We start from the raw sequence: 17,860 nt of genomic DNA, 5'->3' as shown, positions 1-17,860 counted from the left end.
ACCAATATTAGATTCCAAACATAATCAAAATCAAATGGGATACTCATAGAAGACATCAACTGGGATGCGGAGCAGTGGAGCTTTCAAAAGTGGATACAGGATACTGCGTTTAGCACTTAAAATATTATGGTATCTGTAGTCATAGGATAATGACGTAATTTGTCTAATTGTTTTTCTTTTCAGACTAAACTAAATGACTAAAATGATAGAAAAATTATTTTTAGTTACATAACCAACATTGCATGGTTAGATTAGGATTGTTTGCAAAATGTATCCTAACATATTTGTATAGGCCTGCATGGTTGGTTGCATGTTTTATCAAAATGAATTCCTTGAAAATCAGAGAAGTGTTATGAGTTGCTGAGCTTATTGAAACACTTTTGTATTGGTACAACTTACTTTTTAGCGAATTTCCCTATAGGGAAGTAGCTATTACCGTAGGTGGCACGGTAAGACCTAGACCCGGGACCGATTTACTTTTTCATTTTGATGTCCCCAGAGGCCAAAAACACCATTCGTTCAAATTTTTATATATGTATATATATATATATATATATATAGACTTATATATATATATATATATATATATATACGTCCGTGAACGCGATAACTTGAGTAATTTTTGTCCGATTTTGATGAAATTTGGTTTAAAGGTGTAAAGCGGGATAAACTTGAATGAGTTCGCGAACCAGCACGATCGGACCATGGGAACGGGGCTTTACGGGGGGTTTTATGGGGTAAAAATTGGTTTTTCTCACTTTTGACCCTCAAAACACAAAATTTCCCGATTTCTCTTTAGACCTTTTTAAAGAGCTTAAAAAAACAAATAATTTAGTATATAAAAGTATTTTTGTTCGATTATTAGTAACGGAGAAAATTAAAAAAATTGTAAATTTAAAATTCCCATGTTATTCTTATGGAGAATATTGTCAAATGTTGTAGTTTGCTTGTTTATGGATATATTTTGATCAAACTTGGCAAATTTATTTATTTTGTACTAAGCTATCAATATTTTACTCAAAAACACACTTTATTAGTTTCCTTGTAGCAGCAAACCTAGGTACTCGTTAAACCTAATGTTATATTAAAATATATTTAACTGAAAATCAATTCAGACAAATGGAAATTCGCTTAGTCGGCAGGTTTGCTGCGGCGGGGGTATTTTTTAGTTATATGAATCAAAGTGTGTCATAAGTTTGAATAATGTAGGAAATAGTTCACCGACAAATCTTTCAATGTGTATATACCCTTAATTTTCAATGTTGAAAAAATTTATACAGTGAATTTGACCAAATATAAGTAGGTAACCATATCAACCACCAGAAAAAACTGCTGTTATAATTAATTTGTGCAATCAAAATTTATAATTTGAAACCCCACCAAACTGAAGTACATTGAAGTACATTCTAATAAAGAAGAGAGCATTATGTTACCGGCATCTTCTTTTTTTAACTTCTCATTCACAACCACTTGTTTATTCTAAAATAATTAATGTATACCCTTGAAATAATAAACATATTTTGTATTTATAATTTTGCTTTTTTACTAGTTATAATATAATACAACATTTAATAAATATTATAAACTCATCACTAACCTTATGGTGATGTTGTGACTTGATTGCTCAAAACCCAGAGTTGTAGGTAGATCCTAATAAGTCAAAATAAAAAAATAAGGGTTTGAAACAAGGGCTGTTTTTTTTTTCATTGGGAATCCCTATTGACCAAAAGATGGTCTGACCTCATTGATTATGTCCCCTCATTACCATTCAACCATTTTTAGATTATATTTAGAATGAATATTTTTGTTTCCTTTAGAATTGTACTAAAATGATATAAATTCCTGGATCATTGAAGCTCTACCCCATAAGCATTTAAATTTTATTTTTATACTCAGAAACAATAGTTGATGTATTCTTACAACTTTTCAGGGACATGTTGGTATCTCGCACGTCTCATCTCAAGAACGGTTTGAACCGGTTGTTCTCGCTGGTGCCATACGAGGTGATCACTCCAGAGATCTGGGACTTTGTGATGCCTCATTGGCTCGAGGCAATAGTTAAGGACGTTCCAGAGAAGGAGTTGCCGGAACTGAAACTTTTGCTAAGGTATCAGCAGTCACTCTTTTTGGGCGACTTTGAATTTAAAACTCTATTTCCTTTGTACAGGTTTTTGGTGAATACTGAACTGGGAATACATGTTTTATATTGAGATGTTTGTGGAGGGGGTGCCTAACACCTCTAAATCAGCCAATTGTGCATTTTAATTCTTAGTATGTCATTCACACTGCCTAATCTTAGGTTCCCTATGAACCTTAAGACCATGATTAGTTTTTGCAAATTATATACAAATAAACTATTTGTTTATTTATAAGAGTTTAAGGGATAATAGACATCGGTGCACAAAAAAATACATGTACTGTACTCTCTGAAGAGTAAAAAAATTAAGTTCTATTGTAGGAAATAATATCAAGAATACTTAATGATTTTTAGAGATTTTTTGACCTCTTTCCTAACAGTTGGGACTTTGGAAGAAACCCTTAATACAGCAGATGGTATCTGTAGGCCTACATGTTGAACCATCTTAAGTTACTGATTTACCGATTTAAACATGATTTACATCTCATGATAAGTGAACTTATAGAGCAAAAAAGTGACTCTCTAAACTATACTCTCTGAAGAAGGAATAGGAAGAATGATCTGGACCATTTGTTTATTTAGACACCCTTTCCACACCTTTCCAAAACTTAACAGTTTATAGTTCATGATTGTAAATTTATTTTGTTTAACTGATTGTTGTCATTTTCACCACTGATGGAATAGATATTCGGCAGTGGAAAACGCACACAATAATTCTTTGAAGATTATATTATTTATATGTTTTGTTTCAGCAAGATGCTGGACCCTGAGATGAGTCCTCTCGGGTTTGAAGCTAAAAAGCTCTTTCATTTTGTGTCAGTTCGCTTCAAGCAGACAACCCCCAAAGTTATGGAACAGGCACTCAACTGGTTACAGGTAAGAATCCCTGTTTTAGTTCTACAATTACTAAACCATTTGTTTTTTATTATGTCAATGACAAATATGGTTTTTTTGCAAATAGTTATGTTACTGTGATTACAATTGAGAACTTAACCAAATAGTTTGGTTAAAGGTTAAATATGCTACCTTACTACACAGCTACCATACTGTCGTTTTTTTTAAACATAGACCATATTTTTTTATTACTCATAATTATTTACAGCTGTTGAAAATACAGAGGACCGCAGAAATTCTCGGTAAATTTATTTAACAAATATGTTACTTACAGATCCTAACCATCTTAGACATTGTGATTCATCGGCATCTCTTGTTCACCTTCTTCGAGGACGGAATCAACAGTATGAAAGAAGGAGAGACTCTGGGAAAGGACAGGGACAGTTTGAGGAAAAGCAATATTTGTATGTTGGTCAAATTAAATCTTTTATAACTCTGTAGAGAATTTAATTTAAGGTTTATATCATTGACTTGGATTATGAAGATGAAGATATTGAAGATTATTATTACTGTTATTGGTTTAGAACTTAGAGGAATGTACACTATGTAACTCTTCTAATAAATGATATTTTTCTCTTACTTATTTGGTCGTAAGTTTATTTGAACTATACAAACAACCACGACCAAACATTGTTCTCCTTCAGATGTAATTATAAACTGACTGTTTCAGCACCAGTTGTGGAAGATGAGTCGGGACAGACATCAGGTATCTCTGATGACGAAGGTCAGACAAACCGACAGAGCAAACGGCAGCACAGCGATGGAGAGCTGAAGTTGTCGTGCTGCGTGCTCATGTTGGATATTGTGCTCAAACAGGTCTGTCATTGGCTAAAGGAAGGAGGTTTTTCTCATTTTTTTATGTGTTAGAACTTTGACTGTTACAGCTAGCTGTTTCTCAAGAAATGTGATATCATGTTGTGAATCATGAATGATAGACTGTTGACTATTTTGTAGCCTCTTGCAGGCTTAAATCAAAATAAACACTGTCAGCAATCTGACACATACTGTCTCCGACTTAGTCAACACCTCTTATCATGGCCTATGGGTAAGTGGTGGGATCGACTTTTATATTTCAACAGTTAAACAAGTGTTGCAATAGCTTTTAAACCCTATTTCTTACAGCAATGGGGGTTGTCTTGTTTTGTTTGGAGTTTAAAGGACTAAACAAAATTTTAATCAAAATTAGTCAAGCTGTTTTTTTTTTAAATAATTTTTTATATTGAGTTCTATGGGTTTTGTGGGGAAAATCACAAATGTTTCAATAGGGGAGAATTTAAAAAGTTGATGTAAAGGATTGCTTGTTACAGATGGAGAAGCAAGGAGTGGAAAGACACACTGGTATTCACACTGTAGTAGCTCAGGATACTTGTCGGATACTACAGGTGAGTCCACTATCTATACGAGTTGCCTATAACTCAACATGAATGGCAAAAAGCTATACTTTTTGACACTTGCAGCAGCAGCGTTAAAGTCAAGGCTAGAACTACTACGCTTGGACTTGTGCTTGGCTAGTGTTGACTAGTGTATGAGTCTGAACAATGGTTGTAAGGTCTAAGGTGCCAACCTGGCTAGGATTTAAATAAATGATCCTGGCTAATGAAACATCTGATCTTATTCTGTGACAAAGCTACACAGATCATCTCACTCCATTCCATTCTACACTCATCCTTCCTTATTTGGGTTGAAATATGCACCTAGGTGGTGCAAACATAATGATGCTCAGTGCACTGTAGATTGAGGGTTAGAATCCGAATGCACTCTTGGTCAGGTGTGCAACTCATAAGTAGTGCACCTGTCTGTGGTAAAGGTTGGTGGGAGAGGACCACTTCAAATAAGTGATGGATTGATAGCTCGGTTGGGAGTTAATGGAATCAGTAAATTCTTTGCGAGTTTCACTTCTAATCATTTATTCTGCTATATCTTTTCTAAACCTTATTTTGTGTGTTTACTGAAATTTTTTTTGAAAAATTTGGATCAAACAAATGAAATTTGGAATTATTTTAAATTTGGTGTCCAAGACGAGGGAAAACATGAATTTGGTACAGTCAAACAACTAAATAATCATTGGAAGTTCTAAGGGTTCAAGTAAGAGACATAAGAAATATAGTAAACATCAAAACTTTCTTTAACACACAGAAATAAACCTTAAAGTTAAGTGTCTTCAGCTGATCTATGAGTATGACACTATATAACGTTTGTTCAATCTATGGTCTTGTTGAGCTGCTCAAGATGTCGTATGTTCAGTGGATGCTGCAAGCCCCGTGGTTGACGTCCCATGTTTGCACTGGGTCTGGCAAGACTGAGTGTGTTCACTGTGAACTGACTATCGTGTGGCACCAACTGGCGCTAGAGCTAGTCGGCTACATAGCCCAGGAGAACCCAGCACACCCCCCTGATGTCAGTATCTGCAGAGGATGAGTATTTTAGACACCATGTGGTATCAACATTATACAATAGAAATAGCATTTATGGTAAAGAAGGGTTAGTTTGATCGTTGGGAAAAATAAAGCCAAAATATTCAATTTGGCAATTGATGGTTGTGGGTGAAATAAAGATATTCAATAATGTTGGAGAAATTTTATGATTGAATGATATAAGTTATGCTTTGCTTTATTTACAATATGTTAATTAGCGTGTTCCTTTTCACCGGAAAATAAAAAAAAAATTAATTATTGTATTTGCATGCTTTTTAACCAGCCAATACTTCTTGTAAGTAATAATCAAATTTCTACCAATAATTCCGAGCCCAGTTAATTTAACCTCTTTAATAATTCTACCTCTATAAAGAGTTTAACCTCTACCCATAGTATAACTGCAATCAATGGCTTAATCTTTAGTGGTAGCTTAACCTCTACTGATGGTTTAACCTTAACCAATACCGTAGTTCATCAACCACTTACGCAACACTCCCTTGTGACTGACAGTTTGGTGTTCCAGCCGCCACTGAAGGAGGAGTCTGACGAGCACAAGTCCCCCGGGGAAGACAAGAAGGCTGAGCCAAAGCCTGACGTCGTCATCAACATGCCACTGCTCGAGATACACACAGTGGGTGGAGTCCTGGTCAACATGCCCCATGTAATTACGCTGTGTCGGTGTATCAAGTGTGGGTCATGATGCACCTCACAGCACTCAACCCTAGTCTCCCGATAGCCAAATGTCCACTCTCCTAGTCTCTCGACAAACTTTCCAGTTACTTGAAAAACCTCCTCTTGAAAAACCTAACAACCTAGTCTCCCAAAAAAACTTCCCACTCTATAAACATACCCGATCAATATCTACAAAATGTCTCAGTTGATCAGTTAAATTCCAAGTCCTTAAATAAACTTCCTAGCCTCATGATGAACTTCTCAGACCCAAACATCCGAATTTAGAAACAAACTTCGAAACTTCTCGATCTTCCAAAATACTTCCCAGTCCCCCAACAAACTACACAGTCTCTTGATTAACTTTTCAGACCCTTAATAGACCTCCTAGTCCCCAGACAAACCTTTTAATTTTATCAGAAACTTTTCAGTCCCTCAAAAACATCTCAGTCTCTCAAAGAACTTCCTAGTCCGTAGACAAGGTCCTTCAAAAAAGAAATTTTCAATCTTTAGACAAACATCTTAGCCCCTTAGCACCCACCAATAAAAAATAGTAGATTATTTCCCCATCTTCCTTCTAGTTTCCAGTCTTCTGTCAGATTTGATTGTTTCCGCTATCTAACTTCTTATATTCTTAATCCCTCAAAAAATTCCCCATAATAAAACTTCCTAAGTCTCTCAACTATCAATCCTGTCTGTCTAATATCATTCAATTTTCCTAGTATTGAGGTTCTAGTTTCTCCAATTATCTTGAGATTCAACCTTCCCATGTCTTGGTAAACCCATGTCAACCATCTTCGCTTTCTAGTATCCAAATATTGGATTTATCCACTCTCTAAACCAACCTTTCCATTCCTTCCCAATCTCCAACCGCCTGTCAGTTACGCCATTACAGTAGGAGCCTCGCTTGGCGTAGTTACACTCATCAAGTGCATGCCACCAGCACAAAGCGAGATAGTTGCGTAGATAGTAGTTAGACCCACCCGGCTGCCGCTAGATGAGTCGTTACTACAGCCATTTAGTAACCGGTTCCCTACATCCTTCTCAAGAAAAAACCATTTAGTAATTACTTCACAACCTTCACCTCGTGGATGGAGATTGTTTTGCTAGTTGGTAGTGGATTGTTAAGAAACAGATTAGTATGAAACAGTTTAACCAGTTTCCTAACTCCTAAATTCAAAGTTGTTCATTTTTAAACAGTTTTTTCACTTCTCAAACCTGACAGGAAACAGATTACCGGTACCCTATATGGTGGTGATTTGATAAATTCTTTAGAATGGGAAACTGGTTAGCCAATAGTAACTGGTTTGCTAAATCCTTTAGAAAATAGAAGACTGGTTTCTAACCGGGTTGCTTGATTTTTAGAATATGCAAAGTTAGCCATTTTTACACCATCAGAAAAATATACGAAACTGGTAAAAGTTTTTACATTTAATTTTTAAGATGCTTGCTCATAATTGACATAACTATTAGTAGCCAGTTCAACAGTGGTCAATTGTTTTCTAACAACTAGTTTTATTTATTGTTACCGTATCAATTTAGAACAGCTTGTCATGAGTACCAATTAAAATATTAAATATGTCAAACCCTTATAAGTTCAGTTTTGAATTATGTTCTTAAAAATAATTTGTCAGAATGACTATTGCAGTTTCCAAAAGAGTAAAGGGGAGATGGTACCAGTTAAATGAAATCTGCCTTTACTTAATTGCATTAATGTTTTTAGGCTCAAACTACACCAAAGGACAATGAAGTACCTTACAGATTCAATAAGGTGTGTTTTAACTGTGTGTATCTGTGTGTCTGAATCTGGTCTTCAACGCTTTAGTTGTCTTCATCAACGGTTCTACTGGACAGTCTCTTATTATTGAAACTTAAACTGCGAGAAAAATAATAAACTGACCCTAAACAAAACTCGATTAATAATAAGTCATAAAAATGTTTACAATTAAATCAAGTTGCTGTGTTGAAGTTGAAGATAAAAATAATAAATTTAAGTAACGCAATAACATACTTAAAATTGATTTTTAAAAGTCATATAAAATACTTTTACTTGTTAATAGGTAGGTACAATTTTGTTGTAAAATATTATCTAAGTATTCATTTATCCACCCATTGTTTTCAAAAAAGGTTTTCACTTTTTGTACGAAATGTTTCTTATTTGTTACACTCTTTGCATAAAGGAAGAAGGAATGGATTTTGTATACTTATCCAACTCACTAAAAATCATAGCTTCAGGCAGTTGGTAGCACACAAAAAGTTTAGAACAGATAGAATTTGGTATTTTACAGTCTTCTTAATGAACTATGAGTCTTCTTCAGAATCAAATTTTAGAAGAGAACTGAATTGCAATTTATAGCCAAATTTCTGCTATGTTCTCCTGAAGAAGCTCCCAGGAACAAAATATCAAGTTTATCATGTTGCGAACCTTTTGTGAGCTATGTGTTTAGAACTCTTTTCTAAAGTGAGTTTTTTATATAACCATTTCTTACTCATCTGACTTCGTAAAACCGTTATCCATTAAAATATTATCTCATACCATCTAGCTTAGCTGAAATAAAAATTCTTGTTCTTTAGGTATTGAGTTTGTGAGGGTTTATGGACATGTAAAAATCTATCATATTTGAAATATAAGTTACTTACATATTACACAATTAGTAAACATGGTTTACAGTGTTCCCCAGTATTTTATTTAAAATATTTAATCATTGATACATACTACATTCAATTTCAAAGCCAAGTTTTTGGAAACAGTTAGTTTTTGACATCTTGTTTTTGTCCGCGACCATCGTATGCCTTATAGATCAATTCGTGGTGAAGTTTCAATAAGAAAGCAGATTGCTTGGCCTCTTCACTCTCTGTTTTCATCTGTGTTATCTTCATGTTCATGTGTGATCGTTTGAATGTTCTCGGTCAGGCTGCGTGGACTTCTGTTTACAAACAGCTCTCGCTTCACGCACTGCATGCTCTCTTCCGCTCACTACGTCTGTTTACGTATCTTTTCAATTCACTTACGATATCTTCAACTGTTCAGAAATCCCTCTCTGTCCGGATCTATTTATGTTTGATGTTGTAAATCGATGTTTTCTCTGTACATACGTTTAATTTGTGTTGTTTTTGTTCTCTTGTGTTGTCAGTTGTAATGTCGATTGTAAAGGGACTTTTGATTTGGACGCAGATATGAAACCACTTGTGTTTTTTGTCTACGGTAATATCTGTTGTGTTTCTTAAATGTTTTGTTCTATGTTTCGTCTAAGTTTAAAAATTACCAATTTTTAAACTTCATGATTAAAAATGATTTTTAAACTAATATAAAGCTTGGTGAAATAGTGATTCTTTAGAGGAATTACTGTATCTTATCTTGTGTTATAAAATGTGCTTATTTTACGATTTGATGGATTGGATGTGTTTTTAAATATGTATTTTCAGTTTGGTAAGGGGGCTTTACATAGAATATACAATTCGAATACATTAAAATTAAGTGTAACTTTTAAATTCTTTTAAGAAGTGTTGTATTGGATTGATGTAAGAATTTGAGAATTTTGTTTAACATTTATCTATGTCACAAGAAATTAAAACCTTGACTGCACGTGGCCGCCGGCTCCCATCGTGGTCCCTTGGCACATGCTCGTAGGATGCCAGTTTCCCAACCAACCTGCCTAACAAGAGCGCAGTGTTAGCGCAGGCTCGGTCAGAAGAGGGTGATATTTCTTGCGCGTGGAGACATATTCTCCTCAGTATGCATTGCACAATCCGTTGTATACTAGCGGGACCTGTCATCTGTTAGCCAAACCCTTTTTTATACTTGAGGGTACGGGACAAAGTGTGTGTTTTTTCTTATTCCAGAGGGATTAATTTAATGTTTACATATGATAGTTTATTATGGGACGTGAACTTCAACAGTGCTCATGGAACATCGGTGTTCCTCAGGGCAAACACTTCCTCAGTGCTTATGGGTGACTGGCGCGGCGTTCCATAATTTGATGGCGTCACTTAATGTTGAGTTTATGTTTATAATTTTTTTTTTTTATTTATTTAAAGCCCAATGATCAGGAACAGCTGGGTCCAGTCTTGAACCATCAAAAGCTACTGACTTTTCTCAGGATTGAATCAGCAATTTTTTGTTTGCTAAGCGAGAACCGTAACTCAGCTAACCAGCCAGTTATTCTTGATGGTAAAAGATTACTGAAATACTATGGTGTTTCTTGCTCGTGTCAAGTCTATTTTTTTTAATGACTGGTGTGGATAAGCTGTTGTTGAATCCATAAACAAATATATAAATTAGGAAGTTCAACAATACTATCCAGCCATAAGTGGCTTAAAACAAATATTAATATTGACATAAATGTGACCTTTTAAGATTGTGTTCATTTAAGACAGTAAATTTATTGATTGAAGAAATGTAACATGAAGAAGAGTGATTTACTTGCCTCAATTAGGTGTTACAATCATCACTAAAAGTAGCCTAGTCTATCTAAGATCTGTTTTAATAAACAGTTTTGCCTCTAGTGTTTGCTAACTGATTGTAGTTAAACACTGATGGATAAGCTGTTATTTAACTATAATTCACATTTAAACCTGTTACCCAATTAATTTGTTATCACCTGTTACTAATAAAATAGGTCAGCATCAATGGATCTTTAAAATGTGATCTCTAGAAATAAATCAAACCCTGGGAGGAAGCCCTAAATAAATTTACCTCTAGGTTCTCATTTGTCCTTCTGCTAGGTCATATATTTTAAACAACACATAAATAGGTTTAGTGGGACGGGCCAAAAACGGATGTTACAGAAGAAAAACTCTTATTGTCTAAGTATACATAGATTTTTGACTATTAAAACATAATCATCATTCGTTTGTTCTTTTTGAGGGATATTGTTTGACTCAAGCTAGATAGAAAATTGAAAACTTTATCCAAAACAATGTTCAAGAACTCAACATAATGGTTGTATTGTGATTGTGACGATGTTGTCTGTTGATTGCAGATCATGACTGCCACTGTGGAGACAGTGATGGAGCAGCTGGATTTGGCTCCGATGATAATATCTGAGCGAGCAGTACCAGCCGTCGCTCGAGCCGTCACACTCACCGATACTGACGTCGGTCTGTATATCAAAGAATACTCTGCTTGTAGAATATTTCCATACTAAGATACTTTAGATAGGTATCATTCACCTTATTGAAATCAGGAGAACACAGTCCTTGTCACACAACAGTTCATTGATACACATAAAAGATACTAAATAAAATTACACACTAAAGTTCTTTAATTCCGACGTTTTGTCGCACCAATAGCAGTTTAGAAATAGACTATAGTTATTTGTGTAACTAGTGGTGAAAGTGGCACTTTGCAGGCGAGTGCGGAATGATCTCGAGTGCAGCAAAGGCCTTTTTCACTCGTTTTACACATTATATTTTTCCTACAGTCACTATAAAGCATATAAATAATTAGTCTTACAAACACTATACAACACGTTTTTAGGTTCAGCTGGCAATACAAATGGTGCCCTAGAGAAAGTATTACCAGCGGTCCGTATCACTCCGCTATTTTTCCTCGGCAAGAAATGTGCTCCGCGTTTTGAGAATATAGTTCTGCATGTTTTTGTAATTTGAAGTGGTTTCAATATATTACCCATATTGAGACTACATTTAGGTATCAACAACTTTTGACCAAAACAAATTTTATAACCTAATATATTACCCATATTGAGACTACATTTAGGTATCAACAACTTTTGACCAAAACAAATTTTGTAATAACTGACAAATCTTTAAAAATATGTAGCCACAGCCAAGGTGAACATTGCCCGACCGAATCTGGTAGGTGAGAATGACCAGCCCGTGGAGCATTCGGAGGATGACATGGACGATTTCTGGCACACATCTGTCGGCAAGTTCCGCTTCTCTATAGATGAACTGCCACACCAGCTGCAATATATACACACACTGCTGAAGGTAAATGAAGCTTTATTCCTGTGTTGATTATGTTCAATTGTTATGTAGGCTGTAGATGTGTGAAAATTGTCCACAGATTTGTCTTCCTACATGAGGTGTGTTAGAGAAACACAATAATGCAAGGTTGCTATGACAACCATTGGTTTTGCGGTGGAAAGACTGAGACACCAATTTCATTTCATTCATTACATGGAACGGTTTTAGACTATTTATACAAAAAATTTATTTAAAGAAATGAGCCTCTCACAAAGTCCTATAGAGTTTAAAATCATATTTTCTCCCTTTGTTTTTTTTTGTTACTGAGCTACTTGATGCCTCCTAAAATATGTTATAGCTTACAATACTTTTTTAATACTTTTTAATATTTTTCAATGTGATGGCGACCATACAAAGTAGGTATTTTAAGCCAATTATGAATGAAGATGAGTGTAGGATGAGAGGCGCGATCTTGTAGTCTTGTTGTTGTTGTTAGTAACTAAGGCCGACATAATAAGTTGGCTTATTAGTTTGACTCAATTGCAATTCAAAAGTTGGCGCATTCGACAGAAACCAGTATTTTACATCAGAACACAATGTTGGATGCACAATTCAATTACATTCTAAAACTGGCGACAACTTAAACACAGAGATAGAATGTCTAGCTATATTCATAGTCACCTTCACTCTCCTATTATAATAATCTCCTTAGCTCGACATTACTTATCAGAATTTACACGATTGAAGTCGATAGTCATTCAGTAGTAAAGAACTAAGTGGATTGTAGGAGTTGCCGAAGACTGAGGAGCCAGATGTCTTGTACTACATGTTGCAATGTCTACATCTGATGGTGCTGCACGGAGACGCTCTCAACAAGGCTGTCAAGGACCACCGAGGTTTCATCATCTGGTGTCAGGAGAATCTCATCATCAAGAAGTGAGTGGAATACTGTAAACAAATGTTATTTCAAATTCTGTTGTTAGAACGTGAGACTGATTCTTAAAAGAGATAGACTTTCTATAAATAAAAACGTAAGAGGTAAGAAGTAACAAAGAATTCTTCCTTTTTAGTTTTTAATATAACAAAATTTTAGGGCAACTACTCTTACAATTAACCAAAGAAGTATTAGTTCTAATGTAAGCAAATAGCATGATAAATCAATTTAAATAATTATCTGGAGACAGTCCATTTACAACTTTCTCCAACCTATTGAGTGGAGTGAGACATAAGACTCAAAAAGTGGGCGAATTTTGTTAATTGATTAGTTGAAATGAATCGGTCTCATGTTCACAACACAACACCTGTGATCAATCAATTATCATCCACCACTTATATTCTTTTACTTCTATAACACGTGTTTTTCCGTCCAATTCCTAATCTGGTTATTACTTAATGTGAACCATTTATGGCATCATTAATTATTAGACAAACGTCACCGCATCTCTGGGTTCAAAATCAAAACCAACAATCATCAGATTTAATTTCAAGCATTATAATCTCTCAGACACCCAAACAATCTATGTCCAATCCAATATTCTAATGAAACGATCCAAATATTTTTATTTTAACACAATGTATGGTGTCACGCTCAATTTGACTTTTCTCACAAACCACTTGTGCAGTTTACATCTCCTATCAATTACTTGTTATGGTGATATTTTCTTGGCGATTAAGAATAATTTGCAAAGAAATTCGGTAATTTTCTGTTAAAGGGAACATTCATGATTATCGATGATTTCTTTTCAATTTATCAATATTTTTTGTTTTCTTTTACAAGCCATATTCCTTCTGTTTAATATATTCAAACACATTTAAACTACCAGTTGAGAACTGCCTATATGGATTAAGAAATGAAACTATTCCAAACTAACTTAACATAACTAACTAGACTTGCTGTAGGCTAAGTTACCGTTTTAAAATTCTATTAAATAACATAAAAGGCATGTGGGAAATGGAATAGGTTATCAAACAGAATTTTTACATTTACAGCAAGTTTGGGTTGGTTAGGTTAGTTTAGAACAGTTTCATTCCAATATATTTTTATTTGTTGATACTGAGCAATTTATTCATTGTAGTTGTCAGCTGATTTGTTTCAATTCATCAATATCAATTTATGGGATCAAAAAATAAAATATCAATATATCGAAAAGAAATCATTGATAATAATGAATGTTCCCTTTAACAGAAGATTTCATCAATAAAATTAAATAAACTAATTTAATCAAAATTTTATTTGACAGTTTGTGGGACATTTGCAATGCTGAACATTCACACATCTGCGAAACTTGTGTTCCGATCCTCCTACATTGCATCACTCTGCCGTCTGGTTCGGACGTCTTCTGGCGCGTCATCCAAGACGAGTTTCATAGCAGTGATTGGAGAGTTCGTTTTGTTGCAGGTAATGTTTTGCTTCTTATAAAATATCCTTTTGATTGGTTAAGGATCCAATATACCATTACTATTAGTGGATAGACCACAAGAAAGTATTCTCATGAATTTGCATGGCACCTATCGAGATGGGATTCACAGCAGTAGTGGAAGAGTCTATTAAATAAATAAATAAATAAATCTTACATAAAAAATAAAACGTTTACATAGTATAGCTATGCTACAAAACAGGTAACATTGTCAAAATACAAATACCTTAAGACTAAGGATTTACAAAAATAAACTAAAACTATAAAAATAAAAGTGGTATAAACAAAATGTATCAGTTAAAAAAATGTAGTTAAAACAAATTTATTTTTACACAACCTCATCATTTAAGAACTCATCTATACTGTAATAGGTTTTTAATAAAAGAAAATTAGCAAGGCTGCTTTTGAAATGCTTGGACTGTATTTTGTTCTTGAATTATTGAGACAGTTTATTAAATAGTTTTTTGCCCATGTATGTTGGGGTTTCTCCTAATGAAAGACGATCCAGCGGATATTGAAAGTTAGTTTTGAACCTAGTTTCATACCTATGCTCAGTGTTTTCACTACAAAATTTTTCAAAATTTCCTTCTACCACCAAAAGTGTTTTAAAAATTGTTAAACTCGGAACAGTCATTACTCCTAATTCTAAACAAAATGGCTTAGGTACATGATGTTCTCCATGGTGCAAATGTCATTATTCAAAAGTTTGTTCTGAATCTTAAAAATTAAATCAATGTTTGATGCAAAGCCCCAGAATTCAATTCTATATTGAAGAATTGAATAGAAGTATACATAGTATAACATCAAACAAGTTTTTAAGTCAATTGTGTTTCTTAAACATATCATTTGATAACAAGCTGAATTCAATCTACTAATCAAATTTTCAATGCTTTTTTCCAATTTAGTTTTGAATCTACGTACAAACCGAGAAATTTTACATCATCGTGAACAGCTATAATTTAGGTCTTTAAACTCTTTTGCCTGAGCAGTACAAAACTGAAGGTTATGTTTATGTTTACAATAATAAATTTAAACAATGTAACATATGGATAGTTAAGCACTACCGCTTAAATCCATTTTTTTTGTGGTTGGTTCTAGAATATTTTTTTTTTTTTTAAGCTTTGGTCAACATATTGTCTACAATTTTGGTATCATAACCATTATACTTAGCCACGTCTTTTTTGGTATTTAAGTTCTTTATTATAATTTTTTTGGGACAGTGGGGTATTTAAGAGGCAAAAAATCATTGAATTAAAAGCTGATATTTTTTGTTGATAAACCCATTGGTGTGGATTGGTTTTCTGTAAATATCAAACTAGTTTTTCATCACTTTGTAGCATTAGTACATCTAGAAACGAGATCTTCTTATAATTTTTAACCTCATATGTGAATTTTATTGACATATAAAAATAGTTCAATTTGTTGACAAAGTCATTAAGGCTTTCTTTTTTATCAAAAACTGCAAATATGTCATCAACGTACTGTAAACAGGTTCTTGGAAAATACGCCATTATTCTTTTGCTTTTGTTTCAAAATGACTCATAAATATATCTATTATATTATTAAAGGGATACAATAAAATTGTATGTAAACGGTTAAGGCCATTTACCAAATATAAATATAGGCATATGACATATCAAAATGATGCTTAGAGTGTGTAGATTTGCCAAAAAGTATTGATATGGACGAACTCCCTAAGGGCTCTGCCCCACAGGCTAATTTCCAAAGGCCTTGCATGTTTTGGAAGTTAACGTTATTCGATTAATTTAGGGAACAACAGCTGGCCAATGCAATTGACAATATAGTTTGTTTGTTTACATCTTTGTTTACTTATTTTATTATTTACTTTTATGTTACTAAACGAGGTGCAGTGAATGGACAGTGGAGCTATTTCTAGCTGTTTGAAAGTGAGTGATTAAAGGTGTTCGAATCACAATGAATATGAGATTAAAAAACCATGTATGTTGTTCGTTCCAAGAGGTTGTCACCGATCTTTAATTAACAGGTCGCCATTTCATTGAAAAGTATTAAAGTATTAAAGACGTCGTGAAAGAGAGCGGCGAGTTCAGGTTCAACCATACCCACCTCGGCCACCTTAAGATGTAAGGTATAAAGGTTCGACCGCTTGAACATTCTTTTGGATGACAATTTCTCAAACTTGGGCCCTTTTAAATGAAATATAAAGTCAAAGTTGATTAAATCAATTTAATTGTGGCTTCTGTACACCCGTAAATTCGCGGGTAGAACCTCTTGTATGCTACAAAACATGATAGTGGATTTCCCTTAGCATTTCCTTCAGTTTGGGTATAAAAAGTATTATTGTAATATCATAATATAATCATAACTACAATACAAGTAAAAAAATAACTTTGTAATTGGAAAACATAAATTGGAGCTCTTAAAAAAAATCAGATAAAAGGCATTTATTAATGCAGTAGGCTACATAAATTTTTAAAATGTATTCCTTTAAAAATCAAAAGAGAAAAAAAAACCCAAAAAAAACTTCTCAAGGAATTTTTAATGCACCTGTCCTTATACTCTTTATATGAATTGAAAATGGCTTTATCATTTTTTTAAGCATTATTTTTAATTTAATTGACATTATTCATTTACAACACTCTATGAATTAAGTCCGATATGAGTCTCTTAGCAGTAATGGAAGAGTCTATTATGTGGTATATAGGTAAAGGTTTGCTTCATCAAAATATTCTTTTGTTTTTCAAAGGATCAAATGCAGAACTCGTAGATAGTCCATAACCAAGTATTCTCAAAATCTTGCATGTTGGTCATCCGAGATCAGTCTCTCAGTAGTAACGGAAGAGTAGTAGGTAAAGGTTTGCTTAATCAAAATATTCTTTTGTTTGTCAAAGGATCAAATGCAGAACTCGTAGATAGTCCATAACCACGTATTCTCAAAATCTTGCATGTTGGTCATCCGAGATCAATCTCTCAGTAGTAACGGAAGAGTAGTAGGTAAAGGTTTGCTTCATCAAATTATTCGTTTGTTTGTCAAAGGATCAAATGCAGAACTGGTAGATAGTCCATAACCAAGTATTCTCAAAATCTTGCATGTTGGTCATCCGAGATCAGTCTCTCAGCAGTAACGGAAGAGTCTATTATGTAGTAGGTAAAGGTTTGCTTCATCAAAATATTCTTTTGTTTGTCAAAGGATCAAATGCAGAACTCGTAGATAGTCCATAACCACGTATTCTCAAAATCTTGCACGTTGGTCATCCGAGATCAGTCTCTCAGCAGTAACGGAAGAGGCTATTATGTAGTAGGTAAAGGTTTGCTTCATCAAATTATTCGTTTGTTTGTCAAAGGATCAAATGCAGAACTCGTAGATAGTCCATAACAAAGTATTCTCAAACTCTTGCATGTTGGTCATCCGAGATCAATCT

General features: G+C 34.0%; 1 protein-coding gene across 5 annotated transcripts in view; it reads left to right on the top strand.

Annotated features, from left to right (window-relative positions):
• The window catches only part of LOC128991720 (protein unc-79 homolog), a 53,820-nt gene that overhangs the window by 7,527 nt on the left and 28,433 nt on the right, over positions 1–17,860 (top strand). For 2 of the 5 annotated variants that reach the window (XM_054414844.1, XM_054414841.1), the window contains exons 11-22: positions 1,931–2,107; positions 2,890–3,013; positions 3,306–3,435; positions 3,702–3,847; positions 4,339–4,413; positions 5,276–5,428; positions 5,969–6,106; positions 7,838–7,885; positions 11,097–11,214; positions 11,897–12,066; positions 12,830–12,978; positions 14,283–14,440. In XM_054414844.1, the coding sequence (XP_054270819.1) occupies positions 1,931–2,107; positions 2,890–3,013; positions 3,306–3,435; positions 3,702–3,847; positions 4,339–4,413; positions 5,276–5,428; positions 5,969–6,106; positions 7,838–7,885; positions 11,097–11,214; positions 11,897–12,066; positions 12,830–12,978; positions 14,283–14,440 (1,586 nt within the window). The remainder of the gene's footprint in view (positions 1–1,930; positions 2,108–2,889; positions 3,014–3,305; positions 3,436–3,701; positions 3,848–4,338; positions 4,414–5,275; positions 5,429–5,968; positions 6,107–7,837; positions 7,886–11,096; positions 11,215–11,896; positions 12,067–12,829; positions 12,979–14,282; positions 14,441–17,860) is intronic. The other 3 variants (XM_054414842.1, XM_054414845.1, XM_054414843.1) reach the window with 3 other exon arrangements.

This window comes from Macrosteles quadrilineatus, unplaced genomic scaffold (genome assembly GCF_028750875.1).
Source record: "Macrosteles quadrilineatus isolate MER2022 unplaced genomic scaffold, UCM_ALF_1.0 Scaffold_4__1_contigs__length_99947679, whole genome shotgun sequence".
NCBI lineage: Eukaryota > Metazoa > Arthropoda > Insecta > Hemiptera > Cicadellidae > Macrosteles > Macrosteles quadrilineatus.
The sequence above is the reverse complement of the archived record's forward strand: the minus strand, read 5'-3'. Positions and strand labels throughout refer to the sequence as shown.